The following is a 21354-nucleotide window of genomic DNA, read 5'->3' on the forward strand; positions in this document are numbered from 1 at the left end:
TTTCTTGAAATAAAAACATATATATAAAATGGCATATGTGTAGCTCTGATTATGAACTGTGACCAAACTAACATTTTAAAAATGAGTAAACCATTTCCTTGATTTTGAAAATTTCACAGTATGTTTGATAGATGTTTCAATTCCATCAAATGGAATTGATATTGGATTTACTAACATTAGGCTTAGCTTCCCCCTCAGGATAAGACTGTACCTTAACTCTTTTGAAGGCAATAATACAGTAAGTAAATCCAAGATTCCAAAGCAAATGTTAGCCACACTATTTCATCTCTTAGGCTGATGCATCATGGATCCCTGAACTTGTGTGACTCACTTAGCTATGAGAATGAACAACAGAGGGGCTGTCCTCAGCTTGCTCATGAACAGGATTTTCACTAAAGCTATGAGGACAATAATGTACAGGCTCTTTTCACTATTTCTCTCAAGGCAGAAATTAAAAGCATGTGGTGACATCTAGTTGAAGCATTTTCTTAACTTCACTTGGAATATGCTTCCCCCTCATCTTTTATAGAAACAGAAAAAAATTAAAGATTTTTGAAAAAACTTTTGACAGAGGTTTTTTAAGCTTTGATGTACACTTTTAATGTTGCCTCCAACAGCTGTTGTGCAAACCACTGAGTAACGACAGCATGGTTGAACCACTTGACTCCCCCATTTCCAGGAAGAACAACTGTTTTTATTCTCATATTTCTGACCCATTGGTTTGCTAGCTAGCCAACTAAATTTTTTTTATTTTAAATTCCTCTCAACTTAATATGTTCAGTGATGAGCAAGCAGGTAACAGGAACAATTAGTCAATGCTTTGCTTTATTTTTCTGACATATAATTAAGAAAAATTGAAGACATTCAAAAGCTTTTATTGCTCTATTCACTTTTTGGTTCCATAGCCATATAAAATGGCCATGGATCTCAGCCATTCATAAAAATCTCCTCTTACACCGTATTCACTTTCAAAATAAGCATGTATTTTATTTTTTCCAGGTTTGCTATGGTATCCTTGACAAATAAAAATTGTATATACTTAAGGTGTTCAACATGATGGCTTGATAATACGTATACATTGTGAAATAATTACCATAATCAAGCTAATTAACAACTCCATCATGTCACATACTTACCTTTTTAAAAAATTTTTTTTGGTTTGGTGAGAACACTTAAGATCTACTCTAAATTATTCAATACAGTGTTATTAATTATAGTCACCATATAATTATAGTCACCATACATTAGATCCCCAGAACTTACTCATCTTATGACTGAAAGTTTATCCTCTTTGACCAAACTGTTTCCATACTCCTTCAAAGTTTGTACTATTCCACTGCAGGAATGGACACATAGGAACGGCTTTTTAATCATTCAAATTCTGGTCTCAATAGTCAATATGGAGGCAACAGCTTCCATATTAATCTCCAAAATTAATGCTCTTTCTTTGCTCTTATGAAATTAGAAAAAAAATCATCGTATGAAATACTCTTACCTAAAACAATAAATTAATTCAATAAATATTTATTGATTGTTTTCTATGGTCCAGGCAGTTATAAAAGCAACAGATATATCCGTATATCCGAAGTCCATGTTCTCAAGGAGCTTGTTCTCAGGAGAAAGTCTATTCAGATGGAGATGCTAATATACAAATAAGTAAGAAAATCTCAGGTAGTGACAAGTATTAAAGAAACAAAAACTATGTATTGTGATAGATTCCTTTGGCTGAGAAGCTTTAACAACACTCAAGCTCAAAAAAAACCCCCCAAAACCAAAAACCACCAGTGTATAGTCTCAGGAATGACTAGAATGTACTATAACTTAAAGAAACCAAAACCCTAAACTGAATCAAGTTTTTTGTTTGTTTCTATGGTTTATTTTTGTTATTTTTTAAATTTTATTTTTTTTCAATTAGTTGACAGTCAATATTATAGTAGTTTCAGATATAAAACATAGTGGTTAGACACTTATATAACTTCCGAAGTGACCCCCGATTAGTACCCACTTAGCATCATAAATAGTTATTACATTATTGACTATATTCCCTACACTGTACTTTACATCCCCTTGACTATTTTGTAACTGCCAATGTGTATGTACTTTGTAACCCCTTTAATCTTTTTCACCCATCTAATAACCATCAGTTTGTTCTCTGTATCTATGAGTCTGTTTATTCGTTCATTTTCTAGATTCCATATACTAAGTGAAACCACGTTATCTTTCTCTGACTAGGATGGCTATCATAATAAATGGAAAATAACAGGTGTTGGTGAGGATGTGGAGAAATTGGAATCCTGTACATTGCTGATGGGAATATAAGTAGTACAGCCACTAACAGTTTGGTAGTTCCCCAAAAAGTTACACATAGAATTAAAATATTACACAGCAATTCCACCCCTGGGTGAATATCCAAAAGAATTGAAAACAGGTACTCAAACACATGTACACGTCTGTTCATAGCTTCTTCCAAAACTGGCAAATGGCCCCAGGGAAATAGAAGCCACCAGATGTTCGGTTTCTCTCTGGCTTTCTGTCTTCCCCCAGATCTTGGGCCTATCTAGTTCTCTACCACCTTATTAGCACTGATGCCTTCGAGCAGCATTTCCCCTACACTCCCTCTATGCCGCCCCCCCCCCGAGTTTTCCTCAGACGTTTGATCTGAATTATGTGGTCTGATCTTAGCGAAAGTAGAAGTCACTTGATTTCATTTTCAATTTGGATGGAATTCTTTTTTCTTGGCTTCCTCATGTTTCTCCAGCCTCTCTGTTCCTGTTTGAGTGCTTTTCTGCCCCCTTACCTTATTGATGATTCCACTGTAGATATGCTTCTTTCTAGACATAGCTATCTTGTCTAATTATGGAGTTTCGAGTATCATTCATATGCAGACGACTAGATTTTTCTAGTTTCATCCTTAGTCCAACAGCCTGAAATACACCTCTCAAACTGCACTTCTTGGGATTACTTGAAAATGACATCGCTGTGTATTTGTGCATGCTACCCATCCTTTCTATTCTTCTGCTTGGGATGCTATTACCTGCCTTGTCCACCTGGCAAACTCTTATCAAATCTTAAGATTCAGTGCAAGTGTCCACTCAAGTTTTTTCTGGTTCCCCAGAAATAGGTGCCTTGTCTGTGTTCCTATAGTATCCCAACAATTAGTAATAATATTATGTATGTTAATAAACTAGTAATTTTTTAAAGTTCTGTTGCACTATTTTTATTTAACTATTTTGAGCACTGTTCAAAATGCTTCCCCTATATTATTTAATCATAACAATCACTATGAATTTAGTAATATTATCCACATTTTACAGATGAGGAAATTGAAATGAAGCAACTTCCCAAGATTATGCAGCTAATAAATTGCAGAGCTGGGATTTTAATTCAGGCATCTGCAATCGGTCTGTAACTTTTTATTTTTATTATATTGGGGTGACATTAGTAAAATTATATAGATTTCAAGTGTACATTTCTATAATACATCATCTATATACTGCATTGTGTTGTGTTTACCACCCTGTCAGTTCTTCCATCACCATATATTTTATCCCCCTACCCTCTGGTAACCACTAAACTATTGTCTATGTCTGAGTTTTTGTCTTGTTTTTATTGTTGCTTTTAGTTTTATATCCCACATGAAATTACAGTTCTCGACTTTTTGTCTTGACTTATTTCGCTTAGCATAATCTCTAAATGCTGCAACAGTAGTAAAGTTCTAATCTAAATTAAGCACTCTATTGATACTTGCCTAGGTGTCAAGCTATTTAAAGTCCTTTTAGGTTTAGATAGATTAACAAATGAATAAATGAGCCAAATTTCTAACCTCCCGCCAGGTACTGCATTATGCAGAATTATCCAAACATTAAAAAAATAAAATAAAGGACATACATACTAGAAAACCAACTTGGTACACAATTTAAAGAGAAAAATTTTTATTGCAATATAAAATGCACTTATAAAATGTCCACAGAAGGCATGTAATTCTTCACTGCTATATAAATTTATTGGGAATACTTTATTTACCTTCTATTGTTATGATGCCACCTAAAACATACTGTAAACGATGAGTTATACTCTATAACAAATGCATCACTGATCTTCAACAATCATTGGATTAATAATTAGTTTAGGACTATATAATCACATCTATATTCTGGAATGTCCATTTACTTTCATGTAGTGTAGTGGAATTTAGAGTATAATTGCACATGGATGGTACAGAAAAACATTCACTACTAAATTATTTTATACCTTCATGACAGGTTAACATTCTTCCTGACTAAAAATAACATCTTCAGCTATGATCTGCACCACAGCTCCAGGATTCTTAATGCAATAATTTGTGTATGTGTGTCTACGTGTGCACCCATGAACAACTTAAAGTATTTATTTCCTTTAGTAAACAAGTGCAACTCACTGTTGATTATTTTGCATGTTTAAATATTATAGTCTGATTATTTGTAAACAAACAAAACCCCACACAAATACTCTTAATTCTAGAAAAAAAAATCTGTCAACCCATAATTATTCTAATATGCTTTACTTGAACACATTGACTTTCTGAAAGGTGCATATATTACCTTACATAATAAGGTGTAAAATGAGTTTTCATATTTTATACTATGAAATGTGCATTTCTGATATTTGTTTTATGCAGCATAAAGTTTAGATCAAACGATTCTAAATCCTGGATCCCCACAGTTCATTTAGAAAACACCTCCAACTTATGGCTCTCGCAGCAGGTTTAACAGATCAAACATGAAGTGTTCTAGCTCCCTCTATTTCAAGTATCAAAGACAAATGAGGCTCAAAAAATCTCTGTAGATTGTAGCTGAAAATGCAAAGCTTTAGAAAACAGTTAAATGTGTTTTGAAATAAGATTCTTAAGTGTTTATCTGTATTAGGTTGATAAGTACTAGGGCTTTAATAAAACAATTTTATTAAATCTGAGTATTTGCTCAAAAGTGATAAAGAACACAATTTGCTATAAATGGATGGTTTTGTAGAGAAATCAAACTTCCTGTTTAAAACATTTTCAACATTGTTGACTTTAGTTTTATTTGCTTTTGAATATTAATTTAATATTCAACTGAATGTAAATATTTGGCCTCACTATTAATAATAAAGAGACTTTTGAAATAGGAATTTTTTAAAGCACTGGAAAGAGAATTTACTAAATAAATGTGTCTTTCATTGTCATCAGAAATCCTTCAATAAAGATCTTGTACCCTTTAAGGTTTCAGAGTGAGCTGATCTTCTGAAATTTTAATGCCATTTAAAAACCAAAGTCAAATAGAAGACTGCTGCAACAAAGCACTGTTTCTAAAAGCTGTAGACATGATCCCATAGTCTGACATTAGCAGTGCTCCTCAGAGTAAGCTTCTTTCCACCTCTTCTTAGGCACACTAAGTTTTCCCCTTAGAAAATAATTTAACCTGGTCCTTAACATATTCATTAAGTACAATGAATATTTTAAGGTCTTTCTCTCGCCCTAAAAGGAAAAAAAATGGTGTCTCACTAAAGAGTAATAAGAATATCTTACTTTTAGATATTAGACTTTCTGGAATTGGCCCAACTGTATAAAACTTTAAGAATTATATGAAAGTGTGGAATCATCACTCTATGAAAACAGTGTGACAAAATTAAACATCACTATGTTGAAACCTTTTCTAGCTTTAACTCAAAATTAGAAATCATGAGACTTCTATAGCATTAATTTTAAAAACACACAGAAGTGAAAAGTGCTATTATTCAAAAAGTACATTTTTTCCCCCTACTATATATCAACATGGAATGATTTCAGTTCTCCTGTACTAAAAGTTGGACTTTTAAAAAACTAGTATTGTTATACTTAATATAATGATATTAATCAGTAGTGGCTTCAGTTTCAGCTGGACCCCTAATTAGTCTTCGAATTCCTCTCTTTCCTGCAGGACCTTTCGGTTTTGCAAAACTTTGCTTATGTGCATGCTGCTTGGGGTGTACTTCTTCATAAAGGAAGTCTGCTGTCAACTCATCCCCATTGTCTATCTCAATCTGTAAGAGATGAAATTAGTAAAGTGTAACCCAATATGAAAAAGTACAACATTCAAAACCTAATACAAGCAATGAGTCAATTTTCAAGTGTGAATGCTCAGAAATAAACACATAATACCCATTCCGGCAAGAGAGAATCAAAGACCATATGTAAATAGTTTCACTTTCATCTTTTTGGAGGGGTGGCAGGGGGAGTTAAATGAATTGCTTTAATATACAATCAGACATAATTTCTTTTTTGTTTCCCTCTTTCTTTTCCAATTTAACTAATACTTAAAAGTAGATGCCACCACTATAATAGCTGTATTCTCAAGTTGTTCTGCTTTGATATACTGTATTGAAGAAACATTACTCATGGCCCCTTCATCACTTGGGACACTTAAAAATCATCTAGAACGGGGTTGGCAAACTTTGTCCTGCATACCAAATCTAGCTCAAGTTAAAAGAATGTGGTTTACATTTTTAAAGGGTTGTAAAAACAAGATAAAATAATAAAACAAGAATAAGTGACAAAGATCATGTGGCCTGGCAAAACCTAAAATATTTATTATCTGGTTCTCTTGTAGAAAAAGTGAGCCAGCCCCTGCTATAAAAGGTGAATCTTAAGAACTTAAAAAGTGTGAAGGGTTCAGTAGTTAAAACACTGGTAGTTAGTAAGGACCTGTGTTTTAAGAATTGAAGGGCTCAAGAATAAACCATACCCATGCCTCACATGCATTTAAAAAACTAAATTTAAGAAAATTGGTAGCTTAGCTCCCAAAATGCAAATGTTCATACCCATTTCCTCCTTTCCCAACAACCGGAAAGATTCTCAACCATCACATGATTCAGTTATAAATAGAGACTGTAGTTCTTTATTAATAACAAGTCTTGAGATAATCACAAGTGTGTAGCTCTAGCAGAACTGTCCAACAGAACTTTCTACAATATGGAAACGTTCTCTAAATTCTGCACTGTCAAATATAGTAGCCACTAGCCACATGTGGCTAATGAGCACTAAAAATGTGGCTAGTGAGATTAAGGAACTGAACTTTAAATTTTATTTAATTTTAATTTATACTTAAATTTAAATAGCCACATGTAGCTTGTGGCTATGTATTAGAGACTACAGATCTATAGGGAGACTGAGGTCAAGATAAGTCATCCCCAAGTACTTAAGAGTGGAGGAGATCCTAAGGATTTATGATGAGAACAAGAAAAAAAATACTTTCATTTATAAATCACAATATATCATGAACTACACAGAAAAGACAATAAAAATCTAGCAAAACTGAAAAGCTGTAAATAGATAGGTATTAGATAAATAGGTAGGTAATTACCTTTCTAATGACATCCATTTGTAGTTGTCTTTCTACAATATCTAGCAGAGGGCTCTTGCAGCTAGAATACAGCATCCGTTCTCTTATACTGCATGTGTATCCAGGCATTGAATAAATAAAAACTGTAAGTTAAAAAATAGTAATAATAAGTACAATTAGCAGCACATCAATTAAAGCAAATACTAAACTTCATAAAACAACATCTAAGCCTTCTGGATAAGAAATAAGTAAGAATACGTGCTGAAATATCAATAAGCAAACTGAAAGTAACATGTTAAAAACAAATGTGTCATATACCTATGGACTCCAAATAGTCTCCTTCATGGGAATGTTTATACAGAAAGAAATGGTAACGTGCTGAATCCTTGGGAATCCTCTTTGGCAAATCTTTTAGTTCTGTATTTGCTGTGTTGGCCAAAATTATAATTTCATTTTTTATATCTATTTCCTGTCAATAAGAAACAAAATGCACCCATTGAAACAGATACAACAAAACTTAAAATAATTAAAATACTAGGAGACAAGGAGGCACAGGTTTGACTTTTTCACAATGAACATATATATATTGCTTTTGTATAATAGTTTAAAAAATATTAATAAAAAATGAAGCAAATAAAAAAATTTAAAATCTATTAAAAAATAAACCTTCTATAAGCCATAAACTACCCAAAAGAGCAGTCATTTGCATAATAATCATGTCTCTTACCAATTGCACATAGTTGAGCTGTCTGTTACTCAATTTTTCCAAAGCCTGAAAAGCTTCTCGAGAAATAGGAAATGCTACTCCTTGCAGTGTTTGATGCTTAGTGTCCACACCCACGTCAGTTTGTACCTAAGTATGACAGATTTAATGTACTGATGAAGTTTTAGCATCAGCAGTGTCATGGCAAAGACAGCAACCCAACCTCTACAAAGTGTCATTCCAACCCTTACTCATTTTAGTGTAATTAAAATTAACACTGAAAACACTATGAACTTAAAAATTTGTTAATGTTCTGCTAGCACTGTGTCAACATGCAGAGTACTTGACACATCTCTACAAAAATGTTAGCACAGAATGTTTGAATGTTAGTGGGACTTCAGGGGGTTTTGTATACGTTGGACACAATTGCAGTGAGCTACATAAGCTCTGTAAAATGTCTTCAGATTATACCTTCAATTATAAAATTTTACTTGGTAAAATTTATGAACAGTGTGATATATATACAATATATATAGAACTCTACTTTGTTCTGTTAGACATAAAATGTAACACAAACACCATGCACTGAACTGAAAGGAGTACAAACAGTATACAAAGACACAACACAGTTCAACAAATTATACTACTGCAGAAGTTCCAGACTTAGAGTTTTCATTACTAAGAACATGAGTGTCCATGTACTGGAAGAAGAGAAGATTACTTCAAGAGAGCTTTTGATGCATATGTTTAAGACTTTTATACTCAATAAATGATAGCTAGTACAGGGTCTCATTTGCAGTGTTGCAACAGAAGCCCAAAAAGAAATTTTACTTCAAAAAAATGAATGGAGATTCTACAGCATAAATGATATTGGATAATGAAAACATCATAGAACATATGCAAATGCATACCCCAATACGATCCTCTGGGTTCTGATTGCAAGGAATAAAACAAACTATCAAACTTATAAAAAAAAATCACATAAAAATCCCTACTCACATAATTTGAGTTAAAATAATACAGATTCTTGCTATCATGTTAATATTAAATAATATTCAATCACTTTCCAGATTGATTCCTATTAGTCTGTTACTCAGACTAGGGAATAGTGGTTTCTGCTACTTATTCTTTTCTGTAAATCACAGTAGAAATACAGTAGCTTTTCTAAGTTATAATTAGAACAGCTGCAGTAAACACAATAAAAAAATGACAAACTATAATATGGGTGAAATTTGACTCTAATATGCTAAACAAGTACTCAAACAACCATTTCCCATAAATATATATGTACATCCAAGTAATGTTCAAAGAAGTTAATTTATAGAACTTCTAAAAATCCTAAACATCCTATAGCATTTACATTTTATTTTCTAGTCATCACTATTCTCTGAAATAGCATAATAAAACAAACCTGCTTCAGGCAACCTTGTTAGATATAATATTGTTTTCACTAAATGGGTAACACTTTCTCATTTATTTGGTATCAAAGTATTAAGTTAAAAACAGTTGTACTTCCACAGGAAGAGTTACTGTATACATGATAAAGACAGAAGCAAGCTATTTATGAAACTGACATGAAATTTAATTTTCACTTTTAACTTTGTTTCCTGAAAACACATTGAGCACATAGTCGTCTCTAAACATAATAAATGTAAGCTACCTATCTAACCTATAGATTCTCTCTAGTTATCTCTATATCTATGAATTAAAAATATGATATTTTCAAACACTTAAAATCTTGCAATGGTTTCAAAATGGTAATTTACCTCATTAATTTTAATCTGTCGTAATTCTTCCTCAGCTGCAGTCAATGGGGCAGGAGAAGACTGTGACAGCAAATATTTTTTATATCCATGTAGTGATACATCTTCCTGCAAGCAGAGAAATGCACTCTTATTAGTTATTCTCTAGAAGTCTAAGGTTACTTAGGAAAAGCAAAATTATTAGTTTAACAGAAAAGAAAATATTTTATTGAAAATAAATATTATCAAGAATTTTACTATTTCTTATTTTTTTAACCCTTTATTCTATATATTTCAAAAAAATTTAAGGGGAGTATCTACTCTTCATTTCCTCGAGTTTTATAATTACTAAGTCTTTGGTATTAGTGTGGTGGTAGCAATGCCAGCCACCTGATGAACCTGGTCATGCTTCAAGTCTAAAGGACAATTATAATTAACCTTCTGGGGAATCCTGCCCTATAATTATTTTAAAATCAACATATTCAGATTCTGAATTCTTACTATGATTTATAGAATTTCTCTGTAATTATTCATAGAAAATGATCATTCTTATTTAAAAGAAAAAATATTCCAAAGAGGTCTACTTTTCATCAAATTTGTGGTTTGGAAGACTGAGGATAGAATTGAGAAACTGGGCCACCTCACAATTAATGGTGAACAAGTATTCCCATCTACCTATTGTGCTCTACCTACCAGATTATATTACTTTCTGAATCATAATCAAGCCCTTTTCAAAAGATATATTTCAATTTTCTTAGTTTGTGTGTATACATATAAATACATGTATTCACATATAAATTTTCTAACAAATTCTGTCATAAAATTTAAATATTAATTGATCAACAATAATTATCCCAATTAATTATTAAATCAATTTACCTGTCTCAGTGTTCTGATTTAAATAACATAGTTACTGCTTCCACAATGTGGGTATATATGTCCAACATATCTAAAAATCACTTTCTCTTTCAAGCAGTCTCACTTTTCTGAGCCTATTTCTGCATCGCTATAATGAAAAGGCTGAACTAAATGAAGGGTTGAACTAGATCATCTGTAAGCTACATTCTAGTTTTGAAGTCAAACAAAGGAGATTCCAACATATTTTTAAAAATATAAGTACAATATTTCAGTTAACTTGCATATATGAAACATAGCAATATTTTCTTATTCTTATGCTTACAGAATCATCAATGTGAATTCATACCAATTACTCGTTACCTAGTTCTTCAAGCATGTATAATTATAAAAGCATACATTTTGTACCTTTACTGTTCCAAATACTTCATCTTTAATGTGGCCACCTCCAAACTCCTTTTTCAGAGTTGCTCTTGTTGCTGCATACAACATTTTTTGACGAACCTAGTAAGTAGTGAAAGTTTCCTTAGTAGTTTTCTATCATTACAAAAGAAAGCACTTTCTGAATGTATTAAAATTTCAAGCGCCTTAAAAATAAACTGTGATAAAGCTGAAATCCACTGACTGTACTATGTTAAAGTATGTGTCCACAAATAACTGTCACAACACCAGTATCTAAACTATCAATGGCTAGTAAGGTAGATTTCAATTTATAAGTCATATATTTCAAAAATTGGGAAAATATTAAATTTAAAAAAATTACTCATTTTTCAAAATATAATGAGTTCAAGAATAAAAAACAATATTTTTAAATATGAGGAAGAAAACATTGAAATGAAGCAACCTTGATACTAACATTTTACTAAAAACAAATCCATATTAGATATTACTAATTAAGTTGTTTAAGAATCAAATATTCATGGCATACCTATGGCATATACCACTGTATGAGGGACACATAAATAAAAACAACATATACTATTATTAAAGGCTCTAATAGCATTTACCAAAAACTAAAGATAACTGCCAACCTACAGAAATCATTTCATAATCCTACATGGTCAAATCCAGTACTTCTTTCAGATAGGATATATGGAATTATAGAGAAGGGGATGACTTTTGAGACTGAGATCTACATAACTAAATATTATTTTTCTACAAGAAACAGAATTACTTTTTAAAATATTGGGATGTATCCATATATTAATTTTGTCTTTTGTTCTATTTTGTCAATCTATTAACTAACTTTACTAAAAAAAGTTTGTGTGTATCACTTGAATGGCAGCTATGAAGAATATTTAATATAATGTTCAGTCAGTTCTCACAATTATTACAATTATTACTCTCACACCAAAGTAGTTAGCTTTCTTCTTTAGAGGTCTGTAGTCATTTATAATTGTCACAGTTTTTAAAATTTAAAAATCAGTAATAATTCTACTGATTTCAAGGGCACGACTTCTGAATCTAAGCACATTACTTCTAATTCCATATTCCCAATTCATGGATTTTCTCCACGATCATTCCCTTCTATGGGAAATGGCCATTGCTTTGTAACTTTCTCTTAGCCTAAGAATATTTCAGAATAATATTTTCTAGCATTTAATGATAAACAAGTTACAAAAAAATTACTTACATGAGAATGATCTGGAGACCATGCAATGAATATCCATTCATATCCCTGGGCATTCTGAGAATCTAACCTGAATAATATATAGCATGGTTGTTTGTCCTCCAACAGGGGTAAAACAAAGGAATCATAGTCCTTATCCCAGGAATCTGAAGGCTGACTACATGATCCAATCACAAGTTTCTCTATGAAGAACAATTTTTAAAAGATACATGAATGATATGAAATACCAAATGGTAGAGTAATGAAGAAAAAATTAATGTATAATTATTTCCTAATTATTATCATTCACATCAAAAAGAAAAAGGTTGCAACAAAAAAATTATGATATAAAGTATTAAAACCAGATGAAAAATTTATGACTAGCATGGTTAAAATATGTTATATATAAAAAACACAAAAAAGGACCAGATAAAAATGATCATAAACAGTTGAGGTGGATGGTTGAAGAATGGGTGATTATATTTTATTTTCTAAAATGCTTATGCTATTAAATTATCCACAATAAATTTAAATAAGTGTACTACCACTCAAAGGACCATTTCTGAAATTAACATTGAATTGTACAGTAAGAAATATTAAATAAAACCAGGGTTAGCTCCTATTTGGTCATAATGCTACCAATTAAAAATTTGTCCAGAAGCATAAAAAAAAATTGGTATAGCCACTTCGAGGCACTATTTGGCAGAATCAAGGAAAACTGTGAGTGTACTCTGCTTAGAGAATCTCTTGCACACATATACAAAGGTGTTCACTGAAGCACTATATAGCTGAAACTGAAAACAGCCTAAATGTTATCAATAAGAGAATGAACACAGAATATGTGGCATAGCCAGATGATAAAATTCTATTCATATTTAACAGCAGTTATTAAGAGGAAATGGAAGTATTTGTTATTTATACTTGTAATTTACTTATTTAAATTTTTTTCTCAAAACAAAAATAAAATAAAATCAGAAAATAATGATTTAGGAAACTGTCATTTTCTTTCTGTAGAGATGCTAGTTAAACTTTTCCATTTTAGTTACTTAACTAATCAGTTAGGAAGTGATGGCATTTAAAATTTTAGCTCAGTATTTCTCAAATCTGCTTTACAGTTACGTTTATTCCTGTTGAGTGTGGTAACATAGGTAGAACAACTGCATATTTTTCAAACTATTCTGGTATTTTTAATATGTAAGTAGAAAATGGAAAGCAAATTATATTTACTTCCAGTTTATGGAAGAACAAGTTATTTTTCAAAAGCAAAATATTTCAAGGTATTTAAGAAATTAGGCCAATGGAATATTTTAACATAATCATTTGTGATTAAGTAGTTATATTAATTGCTCAAATTCAAATCTAGTGGAATTAAATGATTCTCCCACTCAACCAATTTTAGCCTGCTAACAGAATTATTGTGAAAGAATCAATTTATACTTTATTACATTCTTAGAACTTTATCCCAAAAGAAGAGGAATCATTTCTGCAGCATAGATTGCAATCACATGGAGAAAATGAGAGCTGGTAATCCTTTGTTTCTACCTCAAAACTAACTTTACTGAATAACAATTCACAAATAACTATTTTTTTGATAATCATCTGTTTACTGATTCCAATTCCAGAGATGAAAGCACTCACATTAGAAATGGATTGTGGCACAGAAACTGAGACAAAAAGTAAAAGAGGAAGACGACACACCAAAAACCAACATCTTTTTCTTTCCCTGACAGTCAACTTCAGAATTCAGAAGGTAAGCAAGGCCCACCGGACATGCCCAAAATGTACAGGATCGAAGTTACCGAAAGGCAGGCTTTGAAATTGCTTCACATTAATAGTTCTAACCACTGACAACAACTTAGAAGTTTAAAAATATAACATCCAATAATCCAGGACAAACAATATTTTTAAATGTTTAACTAACCATTTTCAATAGATATTTTCAAAAGTCTGTATTTTCCATTTCTTGCTCTGGCAAAGACATCTTTAACATCTTCACTTGCTGTGGAAAAAGATAAAGAAACGTAAACCTATTTTTTTATACTTATGTATGAATACTTTCTAATGCTACTTAAGTGAAGAAATATGAATACAAAGAAAAATATGTTGAGTATGTAGCATCTTCTTATCAGTAACTTAAATTATAAAACTTAAGGTAAAACATAGTGGACATTGTATACAGCTAAGAAATATAAATATATTTTAAAAGTATGTTAATATTAATTCTAATTTATTTTAGCTAATTCCACAGAAGACATAACATTGGGAGTCAGTATATTAAATTTACTCAAACCCAATAATGAACAAACTCTGTAAAACACCTCTATTACTTGTTTGAAAAATTTTGAAAGCCTGCTTTCATTCTCTTATAGTCCAATTTCAAGCTTATGATAAACTAAAACACCATCTTCAATTCATTTTCTACATTTTTGCATTAAAAACAGTAAATATCAGACATAAGATTAAAGAAAGTTAATAAAATGCATTCAAACTTATACTTCTGCTTACATTTTTCTAGCTTATATGTCTCAAAAAGCTGGAGTAAGCTCAATGAGCAAATGTATATTTAATAACCTAATCCTTGTGTTCCTATTAAAGCTTCAATTTCGTGCTTGGGTTGCATACTGACATCAAGAACCACTATTTAAGTAGTGCTTGTGATAAGGTTCAGGCATGAATGTCAATAATTACACATATTTAAATGTCAAAACAAACGCGGACAAATAAAACGCTTTTAAGATTTCAGACAATTTTGCTTGTGTTTCTGTGTGCAGGGGCAATGGAGAGTAGTTTCAAAAGCTGTTTAAGAACAAAACACAATGAAGTGTTCAACTAGGGAAAAGATTCGTTGTCTATTAACAGGAGGCGCTCGGGTTTATATTAGAACTCGTTAAGTGATCGCGAGTAACCCCGGGACATATTATTTGTGATGAGGTGAGCTTCCAGACTGCCCATTTTCAAACAAGGAAATAATGGAGGTGAGATATAATTGCACATTCAACTGCCTGCATGGGATGATTAAAGGCAGCCACACAGATCAGACTTTTCAGTTCCCTGGAGGAGTGCCTAAGAAAAAGATCAACACCCTATACTCAGGATTTCTCAGAACACAGTGCATGTTCCCATTTCGGAGGAAAATACGGAAGAGTTTGGGAAGCAACCTTACTGGAAATGAAAAATTTCCAGCATCTTTGTTTTTATAATCAAAGCCCCGTAACAATCTACTTTGGTCCGTTAAAATGAAATTTCTCCCGTCTCTAGACAGCAAAAGGAGCCCCAGTCGCCTCCACCTTTTCCGGTCTTCCCTACCTGATAAAAAGGGGGAAAGTTGGGCTAATGTAGGGGGCGTTGGAAGGCACGCCCCCTTCACCCAGGCCGCCTCGGAAACCAATTTCCTTCGCTCCTGCGAATTTCAGGTCCGTCTGCAACGTGGCGGTGGCCGGGAGAGACGCAGGCCGGGAGCGCCGGGGACACTGGGGCGCGGAAGCGCTGAGGCCCGGCTCGCCCCGCGAGACTGACTCCCCGCGCTCCCAGCCCGACTCTGGCCCTGCCAGGCCCGCAGCCTGCCCGGCTCGTCCGGGGCCTCCCGGGAGTCCCTTCCCCGCAGGCCGCGCCGGGCGCCGTTACCTTGGATGCCGGTCTGGTGGGACATGGCGACGGCCGCGGGCTCCCGGCTCCAGCGCTGAGTGCAGCGAGCGGCCCCGGCCGGCGACTCCAGGAAGTGGCGGCTCCTCCGCCAGCCCCGGAGCGTCATCAGTCTGCGACCAGCGACCGCCCCGCCCCGCCCCGCCCCGCCCCGCCCCGCCAAGTCGACGGCATCTTTGCGCGCCTCCGCTGCGTCTGCCACCTGTGCAGTGTTCGGGTGGCGGGGCTGCAGGTTCACCGCCCCAGGCCCTTACCTCCAGGTCTCTGCCCGCGGTCCCTGCCCTCCGCACTTGTCGCCGCTTCTGCCCTCTTCACCTTGGTGAAACACCACTGAACCAACAGGATGGCTTTGCTTCCGGCAACTCTGCCGACACCGCCGTTCGCTGGTTCGGCAAAAGGATGCTCAAAAACGGAAATGACCATTTTACTGAACGTACACTTGCAGCTTTAAAAGGATGTACACAATATCCTTGGTTTACTCTTCCTGTAATCTATACAATTTAATGTAAAAGGTTACTTCCCGGCCCATTTTTTAAAATGAGAATATACTATAGGCGGTCTCCCATTAAGTTTCCCCACGTTTTTAATTATCAGACTGTCAGCTTGTCTTTTTTCAGTTGGGCGCAGTTAGAAAACAAGTTTTCCTTTCTCTTCATTCCCAAAAGAGACAGCCAGTGCGAGTGAGATTAATTGACGAGTACTCCTCTGTGGTCTGTTCTGCCATGGAAAACTACCATACCGCTCTGCTTTATACTGGGCCGTTTATTGTTTAATCAAGCAATTATTCAATTTACTTGATAAATTTGCAAGGTAACAGCAGATATTATTTAAAATTATTTTCGGTGTTTTGCTTTTATGGATATGTGTTACGTCTTTTAAGGGTAATTTTAATAATTTTTGTACTTTTCTACTAGATTATACTTTCCTAGATAGCTGGGGCTTTTGTTTCTAAAGCCTTGAACTGACAAATATACAAAATTACAATCTGCTTATCAACAAATACTTTGTTTAGGCCAATAATATAAGGGCAAGTTAACAAAAGTCACTCTAAAAATGTATTTTTAATTAGTTACTATTATAGCAGGCAGGCAGTTGCTTTTCTTTACAAGGATCACAACAAACATGGTTGCTATGTTCTGTTTCTTGTTATCTAAGCCCTATTTCTCAAACAGATCCTCATATTCCAGAATAAGCAAAATTTAATCTGAGTTTTATGACTTGTTTGAATTTAAGTAATATAGGGAAGAGTTGCATCCTAACCAAATTCTTTCTGACACAACAGTTCACCCTGATTTACTAGTTTTGACTGCATTGTTGAGCAGAGAAAATTGTAGAGTTCATCTGCTTTTTTTTTTCTTTTTTTACTGATTCATGTCCTAGTGGCTATGGAAGATTGCTTTAGGAAATTGGCACTGCTCAAAAGTACTGGTGAGAAAAAAAAAAACATAGCTCTCCCATATTCATGCTTAGAAAGGACCACTGTATGCTCAGCTCTGACAAAGGGGGAAAGTTCAGTTAGGTTGGGTGGGATCTCTCTGGCATCCTCCGGAAAGTGCTTATTTCTTCCAGGATAATAGTTTGACTTTAAAAAGCTGCATGAACCTTGGGTGCATTATTTCTGAAATGGCAAAAGTTCCTCTGAGCAAAAGTGGGAATCTGAGAAGGGGAAAATATTTGCTAAGCTATAAAGAGCATGGCCAAAATGATCTTTTTTTTACTGTTCATCAACATTTCTACATATAGTTAAATAATTTCCTCTATTTTACTATATTCTATGTACATAAAAAAATGGATTCTTGATGTTTTCATAGGATGTTTTATGAAAATGTTTATGGTTAATATTAATACACTTCAACTCACTAACTTATTATGTATGTTTATTTCAGAATGGTTAAAGTTTGGCATTGTACTAACTTGGGAGAAATGTTTTATTGAGTATATAAAGTGCTTGTGATGCGTATATTTTACCAATTTAAGAGAACAAATTGTAGTAGAAAACTTTCTCCTTTAATCTCTCTTTCTTACATTTTAAATTTGATCCCAATCATATGACTCCTCCCCTTAACTTTTTAAAAAGTTGTGATTAACATACATGTAACTTAAAATTCACCTGGTTGTGCAACCAGTCTCCAGCACTCATTTCACATTGCAAAAGTGAAACTCTATATCCAATAAACAATTCCCCATTCATACCCAACTGCCGGCTCCTGGCAAATAACATTCTGCTTTCTGGCTCTATGGATTTGACTACTCTTGATCCCTCTTATATGTGGAATGACACAGTGTTTGTCTTTTTTGTAACTGGTTTATTTCATCTAGCATAATGTCCTCAAGGTTTATTCATGTTATAGCAAGTGTCAGAATTTCCTTTTTTAAGGATGAATAATATTCCATTGTATGTATAGACCATATTTTGTGTATCCATTCATCTGTCAATGGGCACTTGGGTCACTTTCACCTTTTGGCTATTGTGAATAATGCTGCTATGAATATGGGCGGACAAATAATCTGTTAGAATCCCTGCTTTCAATTCTTAGGGTCATATACCCAGAAGTAGAATTGCTAGATGGTATGGTAGTTCTCTTTTTAATGATTTTGAGGAATCACCATACTCTGTTCCACAGTGACCATACCATTTTACACTCCTACCAATAGTGTACGAGGGTTCTGGTTTCTCCACATCCTTGACAACACTTGTTATTCTCGGGTTTGTTTTTTGGTTCGTATCTATAGTAGCTATCTTAGTGGGTGTGAGGTGGTATCTCATTATGGTTTTCATTTATATTTCCCTAATAACTAGTGATGTTGAGCGTCTTTTCATGTATTTTTGACCATTTGTATATCTTCTTTGGAGAAATATCTATTCAAATCTTTTGCCCATTTTTAAATTGGGTTGTTTGGTTTTTTGATGTTGAGTTGTAGGAGTTCTTTATATATTCTGAATATTGACCCGTTAACAGATATATGATTTGCAAATATTTTCGCTCTATAAATTTCCCATTCTATTGACGGTGTCCTTTGATGCACAGAAGTTTTTCATTTTTTGTAGTCCAGTATATCTTTTTAATTTTTTGTTGCTTTTCACCTTATCTTTAGACTATCTTTGCTAATCTTCTGAATATCTTCTAGCTTTCCTTCACTAAGTTTCTACTAAGTGTTTTATAAATATCATCTACACTTTATATATATATATATATATATATATTATTTCTCACTTCTCACTTCTTAAATCCATGGTTCCCAAACTATATGCTGAGGTGTCCCAGCCACAATGAACTCATTGGACTGCCTGGGGTATATTGCAAAACTTTTTAGGGAAACATCATGATACTTGATGTCTTTTTGACACCACACAAAATACTAGCTCGAATTAGTTGACTGTTTCAGCATTAGATGGCTCTATATTCCTTTCCATAATGTCATATCTTTCCATGATGTCATATCTTTTCAGTGGTTTCTGTGACAAAAGCAACTATGGGGTGAAAATCAATGTGGAACTGGAAATGACAGTGACTGGGGTCAATCTAATTCCAAAATTCCGAAGTTTAAGGTGTTATGTAGTGTGTAATGTTGCATGCATCCCATTAGTGTATAATTATGATTATTTTAAAATAAAGTCAACTATTATTTTTCCATATATATAGATATAGATATAGATATAGATATGGATATATATATATATATATAAAACTTTTTCAAACAGTTACTAAGTTGCTAGTATGTAAATGCTGGTTAAGTTGTTTGGAACTGACTACTTAATAAACTGAACTGTTAAGTATTTCTTTTGACCTAGGAACACCATGAAAAACTTACTGAGATACAAAAAGCCCCATGAACTGAGAAAGTTTGGGAACCTCTCTTTATAACCTTTACATATGGTTTTCTCCACACCACACTATTGAAACTATTTTCTTCAATGTGACTAATATCTTCCTTCTTAATATCAAAATCAATTGTATTAATATTTATTCTCAGGTGTTCTATCAGTTTCCTGTGACTGCTTTAACAAATTAGCACACACTGGGTGGCTTAAAACAACAAATTTATTCTCACAATTCTAGAAGCCAAAAGTCCAAAATCACGGTGTCAGTACAGCTGCCATATACTCTGGAGGCTCTGGGGAAGAATCCTTCCTTTCTCTCCCACATACTTGTGGCTGTTGTCATTCTTTGACTTGTGGCCACATCACTCCCTGTGGCCACATTGCCCCTCCTCTCTGTCTGCGTAAATCTCCCTCTGCCTTTCCTCTTAAGGACACTTGTCTTTGGATTTAGGACCCACCCAGATAATCCAGGATGATGTCTTCAATATCCTTAATTTAATTACATCTGCAAAGACCTTTTTTTCCTGATAAAGTAACTTATACAGGTTCCAGGGATTAGGATGTGGACATATCTTTTGGTGGGTTATCATGCAACCCACTACCTATGTATGATGCTTTTGATATTTTTTATCATTGCTTCTTCTTGACATTCCTTTTTCTCTTTATTTAACACTGCACTAAACAGATCTTCTGCTTAATTTAGCTGGGCCATAATGCCCAGAGGATTATTGTCAAACATTATTCTGGATGCTACTGTAAGGGTGTTTTATGATGCGATTAACATTTAAACTGGTGGTCTGAATACAGCAGATTGTCCTTGATAATGTGGATGTGCCTCATCAAATTATTTAAAGGCTTTATTAGAACAACAACTGATCGATCCCAAAGCAAGAAGGAATTCTGCCAGCAGATTGCCTTTGAACTTGAACTGCAACTTTTCCATGACTCTCCCCCCAAAAGATAGGTCCACATCCTAATCCCTGGAACCTGTGAATGTTACTTATTTGGAGAAAGGATTTACCCATCAGATTTTGAACTCACCAAGTCTCTACAATTGCATGATCCAATTCCTTAAAATAAAGTTCTCTTTCAGTGTTTACACACATCCTGTTGGTTCTGTTGCTCTGGAAAATCATAATACCCTTTAACTCCTCTGTCTTCTTTACCTCAGTTTGTTAACATATGTAAAAAATGAATGCATTATGTCTTGAGAAAATTAGCTCTACTTTAGACTTCAGTTTTCTTTATATGATACCATCACTTAAAAGCAGACCCTTCTATCTGCAACCTATCTGCTTCCGGACCTGGGAGGAGCTTCTTGTATTAACCACATCGCTGGTATCAGATATAAAAGTGCCACAGGTCGTAATTAAAATGCTCAATTTTGAAACTATGAGACTCAACTCTTCCATATTCAATCTATATTCAGTAAATCACTCTTACCAATTACTTAGCAAAGTTCAGTGAAGCATTGGACAGAGTAGGTAATTAATTTTAAAATAAATTATTCTCTCTACCCAGTCCCGCATTTATGCCCCTTTCAAATCCTCACATCCAATTATTTTCTAAATCTTAAAGATTCAACTGGCTTTGCCTTTGAAAGCAAGACCTTTCTTTGGGTTCCCTTCTTTGTGTCTCATTGCCCT

At 33.9% G+C, this 21354-nt stretch overlaps 1 protein-coding gene across 2 annotated transcripts; it reads right to left on the minus strand.

Annotated features, from left to right (window-relative positions):
• Window positions 1-3915: 3915 nt before the first annotated feature.
• TWF1 (twinfilin actin binding protein 1) lies at window positions 3916-15976 on the minus strand. 2 transcript variants are annotated; one of them, XM_019653097.1, is made up of 10 exons: window positions 15868-15976; window positions 14165-14242; window positions 12268-12446; window positions 11043-11138; window positions 9804-9908; window positions 8949-8969; window positions 8062-8187; window positions 7653-7803; window positions 7356-7477; window positions 3916-6036 (listed from the first exon to the last, which is right to left on the minus strand). In XM_019653097.1, the coding sequence occupies exons 1-10, from the start codon at window positions 15890-15892 to the stop codon at window positions 5866-5868; spliced, it is 1074 nt and encodes a 357-aa protein (XP_019508642.1). In that variant the 5' UTR covers window positions 15893-15976; the 3' UTR covers window positions 3916-5865. The 2 variants fall into 2 exon arrangements, with proteins under 2 accessions (XP_019508642.1, XP_019508643.1); XM_019653098.1 differs by lacking the exon at window positions 8949-8969.
• Between the last annotated feature and the right edge of the window lie 5378 nt (window positions 15977-21354).

Source organism: Hipposideros armiger, unplaced genomic scaffold (genome assembly GCF_001890085.2).
Source record: "Hipposideros armiger isolate ML-2016 unplaced genomic scaffold, ASM189008v1 scaffold_194, whole genome shotgun sequence".
In the NCBI taxonomy this organism is placed as follows: domain Eukaryota; kingdom Metazoa; phylum Chordata; class Mammalia; order Chiroptera; family Hipposideridae; genus Hipposideros; species Hipposideros armiger.